This window comes from Miniopterus natalensis, chromosome 5 (assembly GCF_054644295.1).
Source record: "Miniopterus natalensis isolate mMinNat1 chromosome 5, mMinNat1.hap1, whole genome shotgun sequence".
NCBI classification, from domain to species: domain Eukaryota; kingdom Metazoa; phylum Chordata; class Mammalia; order Chiroptera; family Miniopteridae; genus Miniopterus; species Miniopterus natalensis.
In genome coordinates this window covers 74,082,028-74,104,250 of record NC_142085.1, presented here as the reverse complement: position 1 = coordinate 74,104,250, position 22,223 = coordinate 74,082,028, and the positions used below count along the sequence as shown (strand labels likewise).

Sequence of the window (22,223 nt, the reverse complement as noted above, 5' to 3'; positions counted from 1 at the left end):
TCACTTAATAACAGATATTTGGACTGTGCTTTTTTGAAAGCAAAAAACATTGGTAACATCAGTATTACAAAGCTTTCAAACTTTACAGCTTTCCAAGTTAAAGGAGAAAAAAAACAGGAATCCATTCCAGAAATTCCAACAAAGCAAAATCTAAAGTGATTGGTCAGTGAGACTGATTATTCACTGTTGGATGTAGGTTTAAATTAACATTGAAAGATTCTTTTTAATCCACATTTTAAAAAAATCAAGGTAGAGAGAATAAAAGTCTTTTTGTTTTGTTTGTTTTTTTGGTGGCATATCGTGTTTGTACTGATTGCAAATGGAGGTCCTATTAATAACTTTCTGTGGGTTAACCCTCCGAGTCATGCTTTAATGCTTTTATGGCAGGATTATGTCATGTGGCCTGCTCTTTCTACGTTATCTTTCAATTTATTACATAAAATCAGGCATAATCCTTCATGTTTGGGATTGTTCTGTCTGGTTGAGCATTAAAAGCTTTATACATGAAGGAATCTGCTCAACTACTCCATTTCATCTGATTCTTTTCAGGCCATTTCTTCAAACTGCTCTCTCTTGACTTCTACATCTTTTTTTGCCATTTCTCTTCTAAACTTTAATTTTGTTTTTTACTGGGGGGGGGAAGGATCTTATTTGTTCTCATGGTTTCAACTCCCCTTTTCTGATGATACGGGCTTTGCATTTCCAGCTACTCATAAAGCAGTGGATGCATTCCCATTATCTGAAACTCAGCTTCTATACAAATAAATTGTACATCAGCTTTCACTCCAAAATTTACTCCTCTGGGTAATTTCTGTGTTCCTATCAGTTGCACCAATATTTTTTTTGGCCTCAAGAAATTATTCCTTGTAGCTATTTTTGATACCTCTGGTGCTGCTAGAGGAACTGGTATCTTTCTGACTACCAGTGTTAGCACTGGGTCTTTTGCAGGATAAAACATTCTCTCTTCCTTGGTGGCTCAATGCTGTGCACTGGCCAGTCCCCACCCTGGCCTGTTGAGCCACTTGTAGCTACCAGTGGTCAGTCTGGACTCAGCCGAGTCCTCTAGCTGGGGATTCAGCTCTCTCTAGCCCAGTATGTGAGTGGAAGTTGCTGCTCTCTCTTTATCCTAAATCCATTTAGTCATAAGACTAGCTGACCTCTGTCTTCGGCATAAATCTCAGTCCCATGACTGCATTTGCTGCCCCTGCTATGGTCCTAGTCCGGGCCATAATGCGCCTACGTCTCAGTCACTGGTTCAGTCTCGTTGATGTCCTGCACTAGCCCAGCTCTGTCAGAGTTAGTGCCAGTCTTTCTTTTTGAAGCCTTTTTAGCCCTCATTATCTTTCTCCTTTTGGAAATTCTATCATTTTCTCACTATATCTTATGTAACTATCATATTTTAGTTCACATCATAATGCCATTTTACACTCTACTAAACTTTCTCTGGTTGAATTTTATATTACGCCCTGGTTGTGTATATTTTAAGCTTTTGAAGCGTATGACCGTTGTTTTCCAATTCTTTGTATACTAATACATGGCATAGCACTAAGTTTAAATAGATGTATAATAAATATTTACTGATTTTTACTGATTTTACCCTAGTTTTTAATTAAGTAATAATATTAAATTACCTTAATGTTATTAATAAACAGTAATAACAATGTTTATTAAGCAGTAACTATGGGCCAAGCAGTGTTCTAAACACTTCACTATGTATTATCACATTTAGTAGCAAATTAAGACAGTGGTTGTACTTTTTATTGCGTGGGCCTGCCATAGTTGCGAATGTAATTTATTTAATAGAAGGTCATTTATTTTATTTTTAAAACACTGAGTGATAATTTAGCTTAAGGAAGGAACCGAGAGAATCTAGAAAAACTGAGTAGATAATAGACCCTCTTTTCTTTCTGTCATATCAGCTATTTAGACATGCTTTTAATTGGTACAGTCACCAAGATCCATGTGAAAAGTCCTCAGCAAGTGGTGACACTGCCATGTTAAAGGTCCTCAACAAGTGGTGATGCTGTTAAGTAAGAGCGATCCCTACCTCCATGCTGCTGTGGACTTTCTGAAGTTAGCCAGGCACGGAGCAAACTCTCGTGTGAATGAAGGGTTAGGCTACTTCCTCGTACCAGTGAGGTGCAGGAGTGCCGAGTGCCTGCTCCATTTGACACACAAGAGGGTGAAATGCAAGTGTTGACGCAGTTTCTGACATCTTTTTGAGAACTGTTTGTGGCATTGATCATTTGTTAGCCTTGGAGTCCACTGAGTATGTCATTTTGTCTATATGCACTTGAAATGGATCCTGGTTATCAACTGTTCTTCAAAAACACAAGGATCAGAGCACATAGAATTTCTGGAACAGCCTAACTTTTTATACTAGGTAGTTTAAAGTAAAACTAACCACCACTACCTTTTTTTTTAAGTTATTTTATGCCATTTTAGTTTACTCGATCATTCAATTAATATTTAATGTGTGGTTGCTATTGAGCCAGGACGAGGGATATTGAAGTGGAAAGATCAGCCTCCTGTAGCTTTCATTGCTATGTGTCCCACCCGGAATGCTCCTCCGGAGATACCTGCGGAGCTCCTTCTCTCTCCTTCAGGCGTGGTTTAAATGCCATCTTTGCAGTGAGACCTTCCCTGACCACCTCACTCAAATTTCAAACTAGCACTTTATCTTTTTCTCCATATCACTGACAACATCTAAATGTACATATTTCACCTAAGTCGGTCTCCCCACTGGACCATAAGCCCCATAAGAGAAAGGACTGTGTCATTATTTTACTTCTATAGCCCAGGACCGAGGACAGTGCCTGACACAGTGTCTAACAATTGTCTTTTGAATGTTAAATGAATAGTGAGTCTATGCATTTTAATATAAGTAGAGGTGAATGCCAAGGGCATACAGCAAATTAGTTAAAACATTACCAAATTATCATGTAATACCTGCCCTTATAACTGTTAAGTCAAACAAGTCTTGAATTCTTGCTCCTAAGCATTTTCTCAGAGGAAAAATATACGAAGGTAATCTGTCGAACAGTTGTGCCGTAAAGCCGCTCGTTCTTCATGTATGTCATAAAACTAATAGTCCTATAGTATGTTGACAAAATTCAAGAAAATAAACTTAAGGAATGTTTACCAGACAAATTGTGTTTCATGTTTAGGGAGATTCAGGGTTTCCCTTTTTGAAGATTGATGTGATTGGAGCCACATTCCCCACTGGGACTGTCTGGGATTCTATAAATTTATGAAAGATTCTCAAAGAATTGTATGATTAACTCATATAGCTGGTGAAGAAAACTTTGAGCTAATAAAATCTGTCATGCAATTCATTTATATTGGATTTCGTAGCTAAGTTCAAAGCTGTAAAAGGTTTATCATAATATAATATATTAGAAACAACAATAAGATAATAGGCAAAGGATTTTGACCTTCAAACATGCGTCAATTAAATTACATTGGAGTTTTTTTCTCTCAGATAATTTCATCAGACTTCCTTGCTTTCCAGTCATAGCTTTTTTATTTTGCCTTTTTTTCTCCCTAATGTCAATGTGTCATCAACTCAGCAACAGTAGTATTAATAAGAGTGTAGTCAAGCAGTAAATGATCATTTCAATCTGACTTAGAATGTTTATCTCAAAAATGTTGATAGAGAGGTTAGGGTTAATTAGTAAATAAGCAGGAATGCTGTACCTCTGATTACAGTCATAAGTGAAACTGCCCCTGATTTCATACTTCACATTATTTGATTAGGACAGTCATTGGTTTTGACAGAACTACCCACAAAAAAAAAGTGGGTTTTGGGAAGGAGTGTTTCTAATCCACATTTCTATTGGATAAAACTTGGGCAGATCTGTGGTCAATCTTGGCATCTCCTGAAGTTGTCACTTAATGAATGTACTGCACAGAAGCTCCTAAGGCTGTCAGGCAGGTTATGAGCATCTAAGGGACCTGAATACACATTAGTGGGAGGGATATGGGCATCAGCACATACCAAAGGCACTGTATCATGAGGCAGGCTCAGGACTGGAAAGAATAAATGCTTGTTATGGGGTGAATTAAGCAACTCAGAGGCTGAAGCTCTAAGATGAAATGAATCATTGTGACTCAGCAGCCATTATTTGTTTCTTTCAAATTTACTTTGCCTTTAAGGCTGAAGATTGAAAGATCTTAAAACCTGAAAAGTAAAGGGTCTTATAAACAGATGACAAGAAAGACTGAGAGTGACATTAGAAGATCAGGATCTTCACAATGGATGACCAACTTGCCCCAATTTAGAGGAACGTTAGTCATAGGGAGGTGTTCCAAATGATGTCTTTTAGCAATAGTCGTTCATTGTTTGCCTCTTGAGTCAGTCCAGAGTTTGAATTCCAGTTCCACCACGGACTTATTGTGAGATGTCAGGCAGGTTACTTCACCTCTCTGTGTCCTAGACTCCTCATAATAAAATGCTTAATAGCAGTGTCTACCTCACTGAGTGGCTGCGAAGATAATACCTGTAAATCATGTGGGTGTCAGAGCAAAGTGAGAGGTGAAGACATCTCACCGGGATGATGATGGTGATGAGACGAGGGCGGAAGGTCAAGTGATTCCACAGAGCTGGCTTAGATGTGTGGAACGGGGGAAGCCTAATGTTTCTGAGCTCGGGGGAGGCAGAGAGAGGGGTGTTTGTGCCTCCGGGTCTGACAGCAGGGCTCAGTGAGAGCCGGGTGGAGAGGGGGGCAGGTTCTGAGGAGTGAGAGTGAATTAGGGTGAGGCAGTAACCAAAGGATTCCAAGGACACCATGGCTTTGTTTCCTTTGGTAAAACTGTTTATTTCAGGGTAGGTGAAACATTCTTTGAAGCCTGGCCCTGAAGATAAGAGGTTTCTTATCTCAGTCCTTCAGCCCATTGTGTGAGGAAGGTCTTCCACAGGTCTAAACCCCCGTCCCAGCACCTCAGTCCCAATAGCCTCCAGGAGAGGAGATTGAGAGCAGATAAAAAAAATTGTAGAGATAGTTCTGATGTAAAATGATAGGGTCATTTGTTTAGATGTGGGAGACATTTTTTTGAAAAACTGCTTTGTTGAGATAAAATTGATTTTATGAGGGAGAAATTGAGGAGGACCCTGAGGCCTAACTTTGTAGAGCATTTGGGGGTTAAATGAATCTGGTTTCTAAGCATAGAAAACAGAGTAGGTTCTGGTTTGAGGTAGGGACAGATATGCAGATAATCAGTAAGGTGATGTGATGGATCTGACTGGGAAATTCAAGCTGAAACTTCAGGCAGGCGGCTGTGCCTGTGGAGGAAGGATTGTGTAGTACCTCAGAGTACAGGCTTTGGAATCGGAGCTGAATTAAAATCTCAATTACTTCTTTTAGATCACATGGTCTTGGGAGAACTACTTAACTCCTTTGGGTGCTCCCCCACCATTTGATCTTCAATTCCATTTTGTCTGGTAGTAATATTCCCACATTTATTTCAGGAGATTGAGGTTCAATTCCTGGTGAGGGCACCTGTCAGGGTGGTGGGCTCAGTCCCTAGTAGAGGGCGTAAAGGAGGCAGCCAATCAATGACTCTCATCATTGATGTTTCTATCTCTCTCTCCCTCTCCCTTCCTCTCTCTGCAATCAATAAAGATATATTTTTAAATAAATTTTTTAACATAAAAATCAAGTCAAAAAGAAACCTAATTATAATCCCACTCATGTCCTCAGAGGTAAAAACAACAAATTGAGTCATGGGAGTTAAATGGAAAAGAGCTTGCAGGTAGATCATTTTGTGTACACTCTCTAATTTAGCACTCAGATAGGTTAGGTAATTTTCCCAAGGTCACAGAATAATTGACAGAATCAGTACCCGAACTCAGATATTAACACTTGTCACTTTCTGACCCTTCTTGACATTAATGGCTCTTCTGGTACCCAGTGTTAGCAGTAACCGATTCATATCCTTGCTTATCTTAATATGAAACTAAGACAACGGCTGTGTATGTGTCAGAGATTAAGTGATAATATTACAGTATTCTCTGTCACGTTTTTCTTTCCTTCATTTGGTGGTGAAATTTGTACTCCACCTACACAGATGTAAGCCTGTTCAGAAGGACCAGACCAGGCAGTGGCTTGTTGAGTGTGACTGGAATAGGGAGCCCACCCAATCCATGAGTGCACCACTTCAGTTTTCTGTCCGACCTGTGTTCTTCCTGTTGGCTGAATTTTCTCTCTAGCAGGACAGGAATTAATATGATCGTCAAAGAGATTCACTCACTATAATTATCTAGATGTGCTGAGTCCCTGTGACATATATGGCACTGTGCTAAAGTGCTTTATAATGTTACCGTGAGCCCGCCTGCCACTCTGTCAGGAAGATGGTGCCATAGCAGTTTGAGGGGACAGGACCACAGAAGTCACTACTTGTTTAGTGGCAGGATAGGGGGTGGACTCAGGTTCCTGTGTTCTATCCACTACAATGCCCTGCTTTTCATTTTTAATTCTTTTGAGTAGAAGAGCGGATGTACGTTTCTAAATGGAGTCCAGATTGATAGTGCATCTCCCCTTCGTGTGGCACTAACATACTGTCCCGGCATCATTAGAATATAATCCTGGTGGCAGCAGCTCAGGGATGGGACTGACTGGTTAATGTCCAGTATTTTAGGGGCTACAGTGGGTTTTCATTTCATTTAATGTTATGATCCCAGAGTCCAGGGGAAATTTTAACTTCACACGAATAAACGTTAATAATATTCATCACAGCTCCTTTTTCAGACATGCTATTATACTTTTACAGTGCTGCCTCTATGAAGTTAGTGGTTGTTAATGATTTAAATACTGAATGAGTTATCTGCTCAGGTTGCCATAACAAAATAGCATAGACTAGGTGGCTTAAACAGAAATTTATTTTCTCACAGTTCCAGAGGTTAGAAAGTTCGAGGTCAGGGTTCCAACAGGGTTCAGTTTCTGATGAGAGCTCTCTTCCTGGCTTGCAGAAGGCTGCTTTGTTCTCGCATGAGCATCTGAGCTTGCAGAGTGGGAAGTAGAGAGCTCTCTGGTGTCTCTTCTTATAAGGACTCCAATCCTATTGGATTAGGGCCCTACTCTTGTGACCTCATTTTACCATGATTACCTCCTAAAGGCCCTGACTCCAAATACAGTCATATTGAGTAGTAAGGCTTCAACATATGAATGGGGGGTTGGAGGGAGTTGGTCACAATTCAGTGCACAGCAGTTGTTGATTTTTTCTTGTGTTTAAGACGCATTTCTTAATAATTTAACTTTCACATTATCTGGCACATTCTTTAGGAAATATTTTAAATAACTAAATCTCTTAAATCATTTAATTCTTATTAAAATATTGAAATATCTCATGTGCTCTCCTTTAATTTAAAAGGTTGCATGATCTGTTCTTGGTAATGGTTCCAGCACTCACCAGCATGCTCTTCAATAATATGAAAGTGTTATTTGCTTATTTCACCATTGTTTGCCTGTTCTCGGTATGACTGTTTTTAAAAAGACAGTTGTTTAAAGAAGGTTCTGCAATAGGATCTTGACTTCCGGGTAGAAAAAATGGAATTGGCACTCAATAAGAGTTTGATGGATAAAGATATGTTATTCCTTTAGAAGATTATTTGGGGTAAAAGTAATTATCTTTGTAGTAATGTCCAGCCCTGTTGAGATAGAACCACCTTAAGAACTACAGTGGAACCTCTGTTCTCGAACTTAATTCTTTCTGGAATTTCATGGCTCAAGGAAGCATCATATTAAAAAATTAGTTTTATATATTTTCCCCTAAACGGAGGAAGGAGCATTTCAAAGAACACTATTTTTTGAATTGAGTGTTTTCGTTCAGCTTGTGATGCTTTCTTATCTGACTAGGTCAGGAGCTCTTCACACACCAGACCAGCTGCACATTTGGCCCCTCGCATTGTTGACCTGACTCAGTAGGATGTGCTTGTGAGGCATGGAATCTGCCTTTGGCCAACTATCCATCTTTGGGGTTTTCTCCCAAGTCCTTTTCATTCTGTCAGAGAACCAGTGTTGTGTCGCTCTGAAGGACATCATGTTTTTAAAAAAGAGAGAGAGAGGTAGCACTGTTGGTTTGCAGAGCATCCCATCAGTGTCAGAATTGGGCGCAGAGCAGGCGATCTGTGCATTACTCCGCGTAATACTGTATCAAACTGGAGGGCGGCAGGGATTCCCCAAGAGCAGAATTTAGTGCCTCTTCGTCAGCCTCACTGTCAGCGTGGGAAATCGTGCTCCAAATGAGCCGGGGGGCGCATTCTTCTTGAAAACCTGAGGGAGGCAAGGGCGGGCCTGCCCCGCAGCCTAACCGTGCGCCCGCCTCCCCTCCCCTCCCCGCCCCCCCCGCCAGCCGCCAGAGAGACGCTGTGGCTGGAGAAGGAAGAGCGCGCCCGGCAGCACTACGAGAAGCACCTGGAAGAGCGCAGGAAGAAGCTGGAAGAGCAGAGGCTGCGGGAGGAGCGGCGCAGGGCCGCGGTGGAGGAGAAGCGGCGGCAGAGGCTGGAGGAAGACCGAGTAAGGCGCCCCGGGGCGGGGGCGCGGCGCCGGCCGCCGCTGTCCATTAGGAGCCGCGGCGCGGACGGTGGTTCCGAGGAAGCAGCGGGCAGGCCGGCCCCGCGTGGAGGGAGGCTGGGGTGTGGAAGCCACGGAGAGGGGCGTGAGTGTTCTCATTGTGACAGAAGCTTTGCAAGCCCCTTTCCCCTGGTCTGGGCCTATAACTTATGGTCAGTTCATCTGTACTGACGTCTAAGACCACTGGGTTTCTGTAGGGCTCTACCACAGACAAGCATTTTTACATACTAGATTGTCTCCTTGAATCTTGGCAAAAATGGAAATTTAGACTCAGAATGGGTAAGTTACAAGGCCATGCAACTCAGCGCGTTGTGGAATCAGGATTACCTGTATCCTCAGATTCTAAATTCCATTTTTCAGGTGTGGGACCACGTGTATTCACAGTAGAAATAATAAGGATCATTTCTTTAGGTTCCTACTGTATGCAACAGGCTTTTTCAACTGGGTCCTAATGATTTCAATAACTGACCCAGGCTGATATTATTCTCACCTTAAGATAAGGTGCAGATGTTAGGAACTAGATTAGGAGTACTGAGGTCAAGTGCTCCCGCTCACTCCACTCTGCCTTAAGTTAAAGAAGCCTTGACCTGGCCAGGTAACTCAGTTGGTCAGAGCGTTGTCCTGATACCCCAAGACTGCAGGTCCGATCTCCAATCAGGGCACTTATAAGAAGCAACCAATGAAGGCATCAATGGGTGGAACAACAGATCGATGTTTCTCTCCCCATGCCCCCACCTCTCTCTCCCATTCTCTCCCTCTCCAAATCAGTTTTTTTAAAAACTCTTTTTAAGAAGAAGCCTCAAACAACCAGGTCAAAATCTAATATTCAGCTGCTCTATTCCATTTAAGGAGCGCCATGAAGCTGTTGTACGACGTACCATGGAAAGGAGCCAGAAGCCAAAACAGAAGCATAACCGTTGGTCATGGGGAGGCCCTCTCCACGCGAGCCCCGGCATTCACAGTACAGGTAACCAGGCAGGGACCACTTTCACGACCCCCTTTTTTTTTCCTGGACAGTAAAAGTGCAGTTGCTTCTTCTTTCTAAGTCTTATCAAAACAAAAATCCTGCTGAAATAATTATACTACAATTAAATGATGATGATGCTTCTACTGTTTGAGGATAAGAGGGTGATGGAGGTAAGAAGATACGGTTCTCCCCCTTAACACAGACTGCTTTTCTCATTTGTTACAAAAGTCCTTGAGGAGAGAGACATCTATGCAATGCTTCCAAATAAACATACTAGTTTCAACTCTACATTATTTTAATTAATTTGCATAGGGTTTCAGGATTATGAAATTGGTTCACCTGTCTTATCTTTTATTCTAGAAGAAGCATAGTCATATTGACTAATTAAAATCAATACTATGAGCTTATGTAACCTGACCCTACAGTGTATGTAACACCATCTCTGTAAGAGAAAGTGCAGGGTTTGAAGCTACAAATAGTAGTAGATATCTGAGCTATTCCCTCGTTCTTAACATGAAAATACTGAAATTTGGAATTAGCGAAAGGCTTTATTTTTGTACTGTAAATTCAATACGCCTTGAATTTTATAGAGTGTGTCAGTTCTTTTTCATTTGTGTGAGTCTACTAGCCTCTTTTTTTAAATTACTTTGAAAAATCATTGTTTTACATTCTGTCCCCAGGTGGTTTTGTTGAATCATCACTCACCTTTCTCGATTTAGCAGGCCTGGACCACCACTTCACAACTTTGGGTGGTACTAGAAAATCTGGTACAGACCTCCCCATGATTGCTGATTGCCTGACCTGTAGCTAGCACCTCAGACCTAGGGCCAGAGTTCATCAATAGCTGAACCATCACCACCTTAGTCATAACGCTTGCTTCATATCCTGTGCATAGGCCTAGATCTGGGATATAGCACAGTGTTTCTTAAGTGTGATAATGTAACTCGGGTGACTTAAAGCTGTTGAAATAATAATATGCGACTAGGTTTACTTTCTCCTGAAGTGATCATTTTTAGATAAAACTTTTAAAAACTGTTTTTTAGCAAATAAATTACCTGGGATCAAAGTACACCCAGTTTGTACTCCCCTCCTCCTCCCCCCTCCCCCACTCCTGGTCTGTGCTGCCACTTTTTGTTTCAATCTGCATGTTACAGATTTTTGTTTGCTCTATCTCTTTCACTCCTAACATCCACTGGATCTTCTATAACCCCTTCATTTAAAAAAATCTACCATCAGATTACCACAGTCTACTTTCCTGACAGTGAACCAAAATTGACAGCATTTTCCTTTCTTGGCTCTTATTTGGTGGGGCACATATCAACTCTGCAATCATTAGGGTCACTTATGGAGGATGTTTTATTCTAGGGATAGTTTTACATATATACTCCATGAAGGAAAGGAAAGCTCTCATGGTATATATTTTTATAACCTTACTGATTTTTTTTTTTTATATGGCTTTGTTTTACATGCCTATGGCAGAAGTAGATGCTGTTACAGATTTCCTTTGAGGGGAAATAACGTTACTTAGCTGTAATTCTTGCTCTCACACTCAGAGTTCAATAAATGACCGTTAGCACTGCCACTCAGAGCAAGAGAGTGTAAACTGTTGGATAAAACCCATTTTTATAAGGGCTGTGACTGAGAGGAAAATGCTGCTATACCAGAACAGAGAAGCTTGGAAATAATGGGAACATGCCAAAATCCTCAAAGGTCAAAATGATCTGCTGTGACCTTGAGAGCAGCAATCAGATCTCACTCATTTTGAATACCTCTTATTACACAGCAATGTCTGACTCGTGGTGGGTACTCGATCAGTTTACTGACCAACAAACAGGTCCTAGAAATTAAATTTAAATATGAGATTAAATCAGTGTGTTGTCTGACTGCTCGGACATCAACTAGCACTGGCTTGTAAAAGTTTATACTGTTTAAGCCAGTTCTTCACAGAACATTTCATGAATTTGTGTTTGGTTCAGTGAGAAAAAGAAATGATTAAAAATTGTCTTATGTATAGCATAATGTAATAAATATATTTTTTTTACCTCCATAACCACGCAGAATAGGCCTGCATGTACACACAATTTTCCCCTAATTAGAGCTTAACATATAAGGCAATATCATAGAATGTATTACTACAAAATCACCTGGAAATGGCTTTCATTATCCTTCCTCATGCCCTTGAACCTCAAATTTCATGATTAAGGTGTTCATTTTGAAATGTTCACTGTAAAATTTTTTTTACCAAGGTTAGTTAGACCAGTGGCAACTAGGTTTTGAAAGCTTAAGAAGTGAACAATAGAAAATAAAACAAGATACAGCAAAACCCTGGCTATTACCTCTGGCTATTATAGGTCAGAACATCTACCTGCCTCCTCCATAAATATGAGATTTTCAGACTTTCAATATATACAGTTTTATTCAGGGAACATGATGTATGCCAATGAGTATTGTTACAACTTGGTTCCACTGTTTTAACAGACTTGATTTTTGCCTTGTAAATGGCTGCTATTTCTCTTTTGACTTGAACTTTAAGAATTGCTATAAAGTTACTCGACAGCAGGATGAGCAATATTGTTAATAAACTTAAAGAAAACAAATTCCAATTTTCTTTACATTACTGTCGGTTTTTTCAGGCAGCTTCATGGGCTGTTTCTACCCTTAAACTCTATGTTATAGGCTTAGCGATGTGGTTATTAGTAGACTTTGAAAAAAGAAATGCAATAGCAGCCATCCTTGCCACACCGAGAGTGTTTCCTCTTCTTTCCTTCTTGTTAATCTGCTTTCCTGTAAAGAATTTTCACGCCCTGGGTGAAGGTGACCCTGTGTGCGAGCAAAGGCACCCGCAAATGCGCAGAGCCCGCTGTCCTTTGTCTTCGGGTGTTTTGCATTCTGTTTCACCAGCACTATTTCTTCCCCATTGTTCCTGCTTCGGGGAATTATGAAGGCTGTCACCTTTATAGTCCTCTCTACTTCACAGTCTGCCTCCATTGTTTTAGTGGCCTCCACTTGCCGTCATTTGTCATATCATAACAATATGCTTAAATTTCCCTGCCTGACAAACTGGTGAAATGAACATTTATTTTATCCTATAAGACAAATGAATTTTATTTCTACCCTTTAAGTTACCTTTAAAATGTCCACTTAGAAAACTGTGCTATTATGAAAGATCTAGTGATAGAGCTGAAAGCATCCAGTCCTAGTTTTTCCTTGCATCAGCGAACTAGGAAATTGCAATCCTGCATGCTGGCTGTCAATTAGCATTATCTCCATTTGTTTTAGATCCAGACAGGCGGTCAGTTTCCACCATGAATCTTTCGAAACATGTTGATCCCGTCATTAGCAAGCGGCTCTCCTCTTCATCTGCAACTTTACTAAATTCTCCAGATAGAGGTACAGTCAAAAGGAAAACAAAAAAAGTGTTCTGTTATTTACTTAATGCTTTTTTTTCTGAATGTTTACAGATAAAAATAAGCATCTGAAGTTGCTTTCCCTACGTTTCTTAAATAGGAAGAAAAAAACTTCAGAGTAAAAAAGCAATAAACGGCTGAGCAGCATTTTCCTTGCGACAAGAACATTTCTCATTTTAGAACTTGGCTGAATGATTGCATTTAGCAGTGATGAAAGCGGTGCTTCTCTCAACTCTTTAGTAACTGAGTTTACAGCTCCAGAAATCACCCACTTATCCACCAACATGCAAATAATCTTTGTTACGAACATTTATTTTACTTCAATCATGCTGTCTTTGACTTTTCATCTGTACTTTGGAAATTCCAGGCTTTGACTTTCTAAAAAAAATACTTTTTAATTGATTCATGTTGGTAGATTTCATTTTGCTAATTTATTTCTCATTTAACCAAACCTTTCTTGCCACATTTCTTGTGTGTGTGACTGGTTTTTGGTTTCCATTCATTTACTCTTAAGGGATTTGGCCTAACTGCAAGAATATCATCAGTGAAGCCTTCTAAATATTTTAATAATCATAGTTTTCCAATTAACATTTTATTTTAATTTTGAGCTTTATTCATCTCGTGGATTTACAGTACATGAATGTTGTTATTTATTAAAACAAAGTTTTATTTTACATATTTATATATTATGGTAGGAAAAAACAAGCTTTTAAGATAAGCTACTTGTTTTACATAATTAAAATGATTTAAAGTTTAAAAAATTATTGTGCAATATAAAAGTAAATACTCTTTAAAAGTAACAAGTTGTGGTTACTTTAAGTGTTTTATTAAGAAACTGATCAGGAAAGGTTCAGTGTTTATAGTCTTGAAAAAGAATGTAATGTGTGCATGTTCTGTATGTGTGTATGTGTATTTGTATATTTTATATTGTATAAAAATTATGTACAATATTATATGGGCTGATGTTTTATAACTCATCTCCTAATGCAGTAAATGTTTCAACAACGTCCTATTCTTGCCTTTTAACTTAAACCATTCTTTTTCTTTTTAACCTGATTTGCCTAAATCAGTATTAGACATGTAGTCAAATTAGAGGCCTTTTATATGTTAAAGAAACACATTATGAATTAAAATTCCTTCATAAATAGCCTTTCTTTTCAAACTCATTCCCCTAATATAATGTAAAATATAGCATGTGGATGCTATTCTCACAGTTGTCCATCTTTTCTTTGGAACTGGTCACTTAGCTCTCTGATTTTATACTTTTGTAAACCTGGATCTCAGACAAGCTGCAATTGGGATTTTACAGTACTTTTAAGTTAAGCCTTGTGTCCTGCCTCCTGCCGTCCCACGGCTGAAATTGGGGTAAGGCCGGGAGCGCGGGATGGGCAGTAAGCCAGACAGCAACCCGTCTACACGTCATCAGGAGGACGATACTGTGTCACCTAGAAATAAGATGTTTTATAGATTTTGCATGATTGTAGCTGATTGGATGTTCTTAAGAAACAGGATCTTAGAACTGCAGAAAATGTATTGGATGGCTCGTCTACTGCAGTTGGGGTAAGAGGCCCGAAGAGGTGCAGTTGGTGTGGTACAGACTGACTGTTAGAGGGACTAGAACAGAGATCACCAGCTTCTCACCATGTCGTTGCTACACTGCCTCTTCAGGTTTTACCTTCATGGATACCCTTCCTTAGATCACCCCTGACCCTGTGCATTCTTCCTTTGGGTAAGGTTAAGGGTCCAGGGAAGTTCAATAACCAATTCAAAGCCGGGGCCAGGAAAACTGCCCCTTGAATTGTGGTACAGGCTTATAAAATTGAACACTAAGCTGACCAAGGACAGGAGGGAGAGCGCTAAATTGGGCAGTTCTGCTTTTCTTCCCGTTCATCAAAATGTTTCTGGGTCTAACAGACAAGGTTGGCCTGGAGGGAAGATTTGGGACATCAGGGGTCCCTGTAGATTTAGGAAGCAGTTTTTTTTAAGTGAAGCAAAACCCTCAGGAGGACAGTGAGAGAAGCCGGGTCTTCTAAAGAGAATAAAAATTCTGAATTTGAACTTCTCTGATCTGGAAATTTAAGTAATTGAGCTAGTTTATTTTATTTTCTGCTATTTTTAAAAGTTGGTTATACTTTATCAGCAAATTTTAAAAAGCATTTTTATTAAATTACTAAAGCAGAGCCTTTTCCAGACTAATCTGTTAAGGGTTATATACCATTACTAGATTGAGCTTTCTCAGCCTCACAGCACAGGCCTTGGAGCTGGTGTTAAACTGAGGCTCTGATACTTTCAAGGTTGACATTCAGCTGGAATGCTCTACTGGTTATTAAAAATAGAAATATTTCCACACCACTTGGTAAATATCCACTTCCCCAAGTTGTGCTTCCCCAGGCCCTGCAGAGCTAATGAGTGGCATCCACCTATGTCCTACCAGTTTTTAAATATTTTAATTATCACACCTGAATATAGTCACATAGACTGATAAAATGACCTGAGTTAAAAGGAAACCCCTGACTACCAAAGATTTCTATAATTGCTGCAATAGAGAGAATATTGCCACTGGAAATTTTTGCATTAAAATGTGTATATCTTACTAGCTTAAGCTACCTGCTTAACCAGCTTTTTTCTCAAGGACAAATGAGTTTGAAAAAAGTAAGAATTAAGTCACCTATTCTTTACTTAAAATTAGTCCATACATTCTTTTCTTAGAATCTAGGGCAGGGGACATGGTGTGGTAGACCTCAAACTGAATTCTGCCCATAGGCATGTTCTGCTTGACCTGAGCAGGGGTCTTTGTCCTTTTTTTAATTTGAATTAATTGCCATCATTTTTTAGATGGAAGATTTCATATACCATTTAGGTTTCTATTTCTAATGAAAAATCAGGGCCTGGCAATACTTGCCTGGTTTCTCCATCAACTGGAACTGAATAGTGGTTTCCTGCTGATGGAGAACATACTAGTGCAAATATCTAACATGATTATTTGCTTCCCGTGGTCCGGACGGTCTCTTATGGGAACAGTCAATATCTCATTTTTAACTGCTTAGACAGGATCGATATTTTAGAGTTGTTTCATGAGAATTAATATCCATTCCTTCTGGAGCTTATCATCTTAAAATCAGGTCCCTCTAGATGAAAAAATAAATAAACTAACTCTCCTGTCCTAAGCTTTACTAAAAAGTTACCTCATGGAAAAGGTGTGTCTCTTTTGCTCAAGGCATAGTTATGAAGATGGTAGAAGTGGAAACGTGTTTGTCTTAGCAAAATCTTTCATTCACAGGTCAGAGCTTTAAAACATATCTCTTTGGATATGCTTTAAACGCAGGTCAAAGAGGGTTTTTAATTATTTTCATTTGAGGCAAATTCTTTGGTTGATGCCTTAAAGATGCACAGACATAAAGTAATTGAACTCCTTAACAAAGGAGGAGACATGTCTTTTCAATGATAAACCACCTCTGCCAATCAGCCTACAGAGTTTATTTTACCTAAAAAAGGAAGCATTCATCTCTTCTTCCCTTTCTCATCTATTAAAAATAGAGTTCTGTTGAAGATTTTCATTTAATCCTAATCACTTTTCCCCATGCATTGATCTTCTTCTGTGAATGTTTTGTAATTTTAGATTACAGTATTTTTGTTGTTGATACACAAAACACACCCATCTGCACACTGCCATACTATAGTTTATAATTAGCACTTTTCCCAGTGTACACTATACTATCTCTGTAACTATTACATTGATTTTTATAACAGATCTTTTTGTTAACATCTTGCTGTCAGATAAGATTTAATTTAACCATGAAAGCCCTCCTAATAACCAGAAAAATCTAATAAACAATTCACTGATTCTTAAATTCACCAGAGCCTTGATCAAAAAACTACTCTTTTAAAGTCAAGTCAGATAATTAAGGTTCTTATTGGAAGTTGGTACCTCTTCCAAATAGAAGCAAATATTTTCTATAACACATTTAACACTGGATGGCTTCAATTAAAACTACTTTCCTAGAATATAAATGTCATTCATTTAAAATATGGCATATGAAAGATTGTTATAAGAACAATTGCTCCAGAGGCAAAGGGATTTGCGCCTACTGTTTACGGTGAGGAACAGTGGCCTGGTCAGGTTTAGATGGTTTTGAAGTATTTTATAAGTGACTTGGAAATGTGTTCTAAAATAGATATATGATCACTTCTGTGATATTTGCAAACTTCTTTCCTGGTAATTTTGGAAAGTATCTTCTGTATTTTCATGGATCATCACTGGAAGCTGACATAAAGTAATTGATGATTGGCATGCATTTCCTAACAGTGGACTTGCCAAGCCCCAGTATAACTTGGGACCGTCCTTCACTGCATTGTCTTAAATTTGCTTTCCAGATTCTTCACACACCAACTAGTAATCTCTAATTTTATGTTTATATTGGATTTTCGCTTTTCTGTTTATTTTTGTCTTGCTTCAACTTTACCCTTATCTTCCCCCCAAATTTTTATGTTGCTGCCAAGCAGGAACTTGAAAGAACCTGGCTTGCTGAATGGAAAAGTCAAAAGGAAATTCTGTGCAGAACTGTGCATGAGCCCTCATTCATTTTATTATGTCTGATTTTCCCCCAGTGGCCCAAGTAACAATTCATGGGGATCTGTCAAAATGTAGTGGAGACCCTTTCTGTCTTTATTTACTTATAAGTCCAGGCTTGCACTAAGCTGCCATAGACCCTGGCGGAGTTGATTATTCAGGGTGCTTAGGAAGCCCCTTGGCTGAGGTGTGTGCCACCAGTCCACTGCCATCCCGACGAGGGCAGACCGCAGATAAGTATGACTGGAGTCAGTGATACACACCAAACGTGTAGTGGAAATAGCATTTCTGTTGTGTTACCTGTTGACTGCTAAAGGAGGGTGGTTAGCAAACTCTGCATCCATAAAACCAATACAGATAGCCTGCCGCCAAACTGGCATTTGCAGAAAGGCAGTGCTATAGCATAGCTGCTCCTTGGGGCAGGGTTCCTGTCGCCCTGACTCTTCAGCTGTCCTCGACCGAGAGCCTGGCCTCTCTCGAAGGCCCGGCGTGTGGGAGCGATGGGTGTGAAGCTCTGCACCCTCTTGGCCCTGGAAAGAATGCCTCTAACATCTTGCTTATGTGGTGACGTTTAGCTCGCCGCCTGCAGCTCAGCCCCTGGGAGAGCAGCGTTGTTAGCAGACTGCTGACGCCCACACACTCGTTCCTGGCCAGAAGTAAAAGCACAGCTGCCTTGTCTGGAGATACAGGTAAAACTGTCCAGGTGCAACCTTCATGGGGCCGGAAAGTCCTCCTTTTGAAGCATCTCTGAGCCTCCAGCATCTAACCACATCTCTGTTTTCCCCACTGTGCTTCTCTCTGCTCCGGGTGGAATGGCTCTGGAAATGTGTCTGTTGGTGTTGGTTTCATGCCCCTGGCATTGTTTTCTCTTAGTGTCCATCATAGCCTCTTATCTGGACACCAGATGCCAGGCAGACAAAGGATGCCGCTCCCTGTGATCAGAGGCTTCAGATACTTATCTGTTCGTAGCATTCCCAGAAACACTTGTCCTTTCCCTACCTTTCTTTCTGTCCCTGCATCTAAGCAGATGATCAGAGGCAGAAATAATTTAATATACTAATATGTGGACTTGGGGATAAAATCGAAGCACAAGCCAGTTGAAGCACAGAGTTTCATAATGTGGCTGTAGGCTCCTACTTACCCTCCCTGTGCCAGTCTTATACTTCATCTCGGGAGACTACCCTTCCAAAACTCTAAGGCTTGTGGAGAAGGCTAATTATAGTGTTCTTATTGGTTACATAATTTGAAAATACAGTATGTAAAATGTGCCAAGTACTGGTTATTATAATTAGTTATGACTCCTCTATTTTTTTGAAATGCAAAATGTGCTTGAATGAGCCAATTAATTTAAAGTATGTAACTGGAAAGAAAGATACATATTAAGCTTTTGGCAACATCTCATGGTGAGTTGATTTGGATTTTCCCAGATATCTTTGGACACAACTGGTATGTGGATATAACCAGTCTACTGGTCCTCATTTTTGGCACTTAAGAAATTGCGTAGCCTCTTCACAAAGTTCCCTTTAAAAAACACGTTGCCTCTGCAAGCCTCTTCATGTTCACTAGCCCTCTTTACAAATAACAATTCTTAGTTTTATGATGTCTTTCATCTGTGGTGCACAATGACCTAATATTAACACTACTTCTCACAGTATCCCTGGGAGGTAGTCAGGAAAGCACGCTCAGCGTTCCCACCGCCTGCCTGTGGAACCTCGGGGCAAAGTGACTTACCAGAGCCACTTAGAAAATCAGTGGACTAGACCTTGAAAGAGTTTACCCTCCATCCTTGGCACCCTGTGTGATGCTGTGTACAGTTGTGCCTTCAACTAGCTGGACCACAATGTTCTGTTTTCTGTAGAGTAAGTCTTGTCAGCTGTCATGTTGCATCTGATTTTTCTGGAGAAAAAAGTACAGCTTATTTCAAGATAGTTTATTTTTTATGCCTATGAACTGCATAGTTTTATACAAGTCATGGAAGTTTTTCTTTATGTCCAGCTAATTGAAGAACCTCTAAAACTGCTTTTCAGTTCTGTATCGTAGGATCTAGGTAATAGCTTATGGCTGTCATGCTTATGAATCTCCATATTGTATGTTTTCATACTTAAAAGGACTGCCTCACAGCTAGAAAATTGCCTTTCTTTGCTATTTCTGTCATCACTAACTTTTGTCAATTCTTTCACTCTTCCTCTAGTCTTTTCCAACACCATGTCCTCATTTTCCATCCATTCTACCCGCCCATCTTCCCACCTTCCTTCTTCATTGTTATGCTCAATCAGGTGCCTTTTACCTCCTAACTGGCTCTTCTTTACAACTTTTCCATTCTCCTTGTCACAAATGGATACATTTCTTTAATTAACTTTAGAGTGAGGCAATGCATAGCGTTTCCTTGGGTGACCTGTTTTATTAATACATTCCTTAGATCATTGTTACCTGTCATTGCCTTGATACAGCTTATGTCTAAAGAACCAAAACTGTTGGTTTTTAAATTTTTCCATTTGAAATTATATATGTAAACATCTCTTCCATTTATCTTATCAAAAACACTTTTTCCATCTCCTCGTTGATTTTTCTTTCTTGTCTTCCCATTTTAGTGTTGTCCCTTGAGTTCATCTTATATCCAATTGCCATTGGCAAGAGGATGACCTACATCCAGAGCTAGGGTTGTAATAGCAGATCAAAACAGTCATCCCTAAGATGTTCAGTGATTGCAAACTTCCAGAAAAGCAATAGGAACAGTTGAGAATTGGAAATCAGAGTCTCATTTGTGCCTACTACTTTGGATTGACTTTTCCATGCCCATTTTTAAAAATATATTTAAAATACATGTGATCATTAGAACTCGGGATTAAATAACTTAATACATGTAAAATGCTTAGAATAGTGCTGCACATAGTAGGAACTCAATAAATGTTACTATTATTATTCTATTATGTAATTTTTCTATTCTCTATGCCATACTCCAGCCACTTGAACTGCAGTGTCTTTTCTCTGCACCCATTATTTCATATAGAAAATCTTGAATGATTTGAATTAATGCACACTTGCTACCAAGAATAGAGGAAATCAGATATTGTGGAAGACTTTCTCAAAGACATTTCCATACAAGAATTTTCATGTTTAATACATCTGCTTTGACTGAAGGACAGCATTTGAGGGGAAACAAAAACAACTATATATACTGCTCTATTTCTTCAGAAGGGCAAGAATATTAGAAAAATGGACTTAAAGCTTTCAGGTTTTTCAGTAGTTGCTGTTCAGAACAACAATGAAGCTCATGAAATGTAATATCCTTTGGAGGAATTTATAGTGTTTATTTTAGCCCGGCAATGTTCCTTGAACAATTAAATTTGAGGATTTTAGTATAGACTACCCTGATAGGTGTAAGATAGTTTCATCCTTTTATTAGTGTTGCCTCGGCACCGTAATCAGGAATGAACCAGAGGCATGATGAGATTGGCTTACGTCCAGGATGGTCTCAGAAATGCCCAACAGATACCCCCTGAACTTACTGTTTTTCACTAGAGGAAAAAGAAATCATATTTCTGTGTTTTATTCCTTTTTCAGTGTCAGACCCATGGCCTCGGAGCAGAGCTGTTGTCTAGAGTTTCTTGATCCCCCAGCAAGGTTAACGGCCTCTGGTTGTGCTCTAGGCAGTGTGCACCTCTCGTGGTCATTAATCCCACAGAAGTGTCAGGATATTTTCTAAATATATTTGATGGGCTTGGAAGAATTTGGCATTAACGAGCTCTTTCCTTGTCTGGGAAATGCAAATGCTTTGCTGTGGCACTTGAGAAAAGATTATTTTCAAATTATTTCCCCTGTGATCACAACACGCCAAATGAGAGAAGGTCTTCCTTTCTCAGGATACAAAGGAATCTTCCCTCACTACTAAGGTCTGAAAAGGAGGTCTGTGTCAGCTCCCAAGCAAGACACACATATTCTGTTCAGGAGAACTGAGGGAATGCAAAATATTTTGTTTATCCTGAAGAAGTAGAGTTCTGTTTTCAGATGATTTGAAAAGAAAATGCAGTTTCCAGCCTATCGACTGCCTTAACCGTTGACAACCAGAAGATCCTGCCAGGCAGCTGATGAAAGGGAGCGTGTGAATAAAGATTCAGTCTGGTCAACTTTCTATCTATAGATTAAACCAAAATAACAGATATCTTTAATCTCTAATTCTGAAATTAAGATTATCCCAGATTTGTCCTGTAAACTTTCGAGTTTTTAATTTATTAACACTGTTATATTCAGCTGACATAATGATCTCTTTAAAGGGTTGCTGCTATGGCTGGAGTTGGTTGCATCATTTACATGATTCTCCTCGGTACTCATGTTTAACTGTCCTATTTTTTGCTGGAGAACAAGATTTCTGGATGAAATCTGGAAATGGGCCTTAGTACCCACGCCTTAGATGCCTCTGCAGTATTTGTTGTAAGAATGAATGTCTTTAAACCATCATTGCTCAGAATCACTTGGTTAATGACGGTATTCCTTTGAAGGTGAACGGTCAGAAACTTTGTGGTCTTTCAAAAAATGTTCCATCTTGAGTAAAACTAAAAGCTATTCATGATTCCACTTTATTTTTGGCAATTCCAACATCTTTGTTTCCTGTTCACCATTTTAAATGATCACATCCTGTGTCCCCATACGTTCTGCTGCTGCTTGCTCTGGACCTTGATGCTTTGGCTTTTGGGAAAACCCAGAAGCAT

General features: G+C 39.6%; 1 protein-coding gene across 1 annotated transcript in view; it reads left to right on the top strand.

The window, feature by feature from the left end:
• The window catches only part of MAP7 (microtubule associated protein 7), a 133,604-nt gene that overhangs the window by 90,709 nt on the left and 20,672 nt on the right, over window positions 1-22,223 (top strand). Inside the window, exons 4-8 of the mRNA XM_087817185.1 lie at window positions 8,350-8,513; window positions 9,420-9,537; window positions 10,218-10,304; window positions 12,817-12,927; window positions 18,090-18,203. Of these exons, the coding sequence (XP_087673311.1) occupies window positions 8,350-8,513; window positions 9,420-9,537; window positions 10,218-10,304; window positions 12,817-12,927; window positions 18,090-18,203 (594 nt within the window). The remainder of the gene's footprint in view (window positions 1-8,349; window positions 8,514-9,419; window positions 9,538-10,217; window positions 10,305-12,816; window positions 12,928-18,089; window positions 18,204-22,223) is intronic.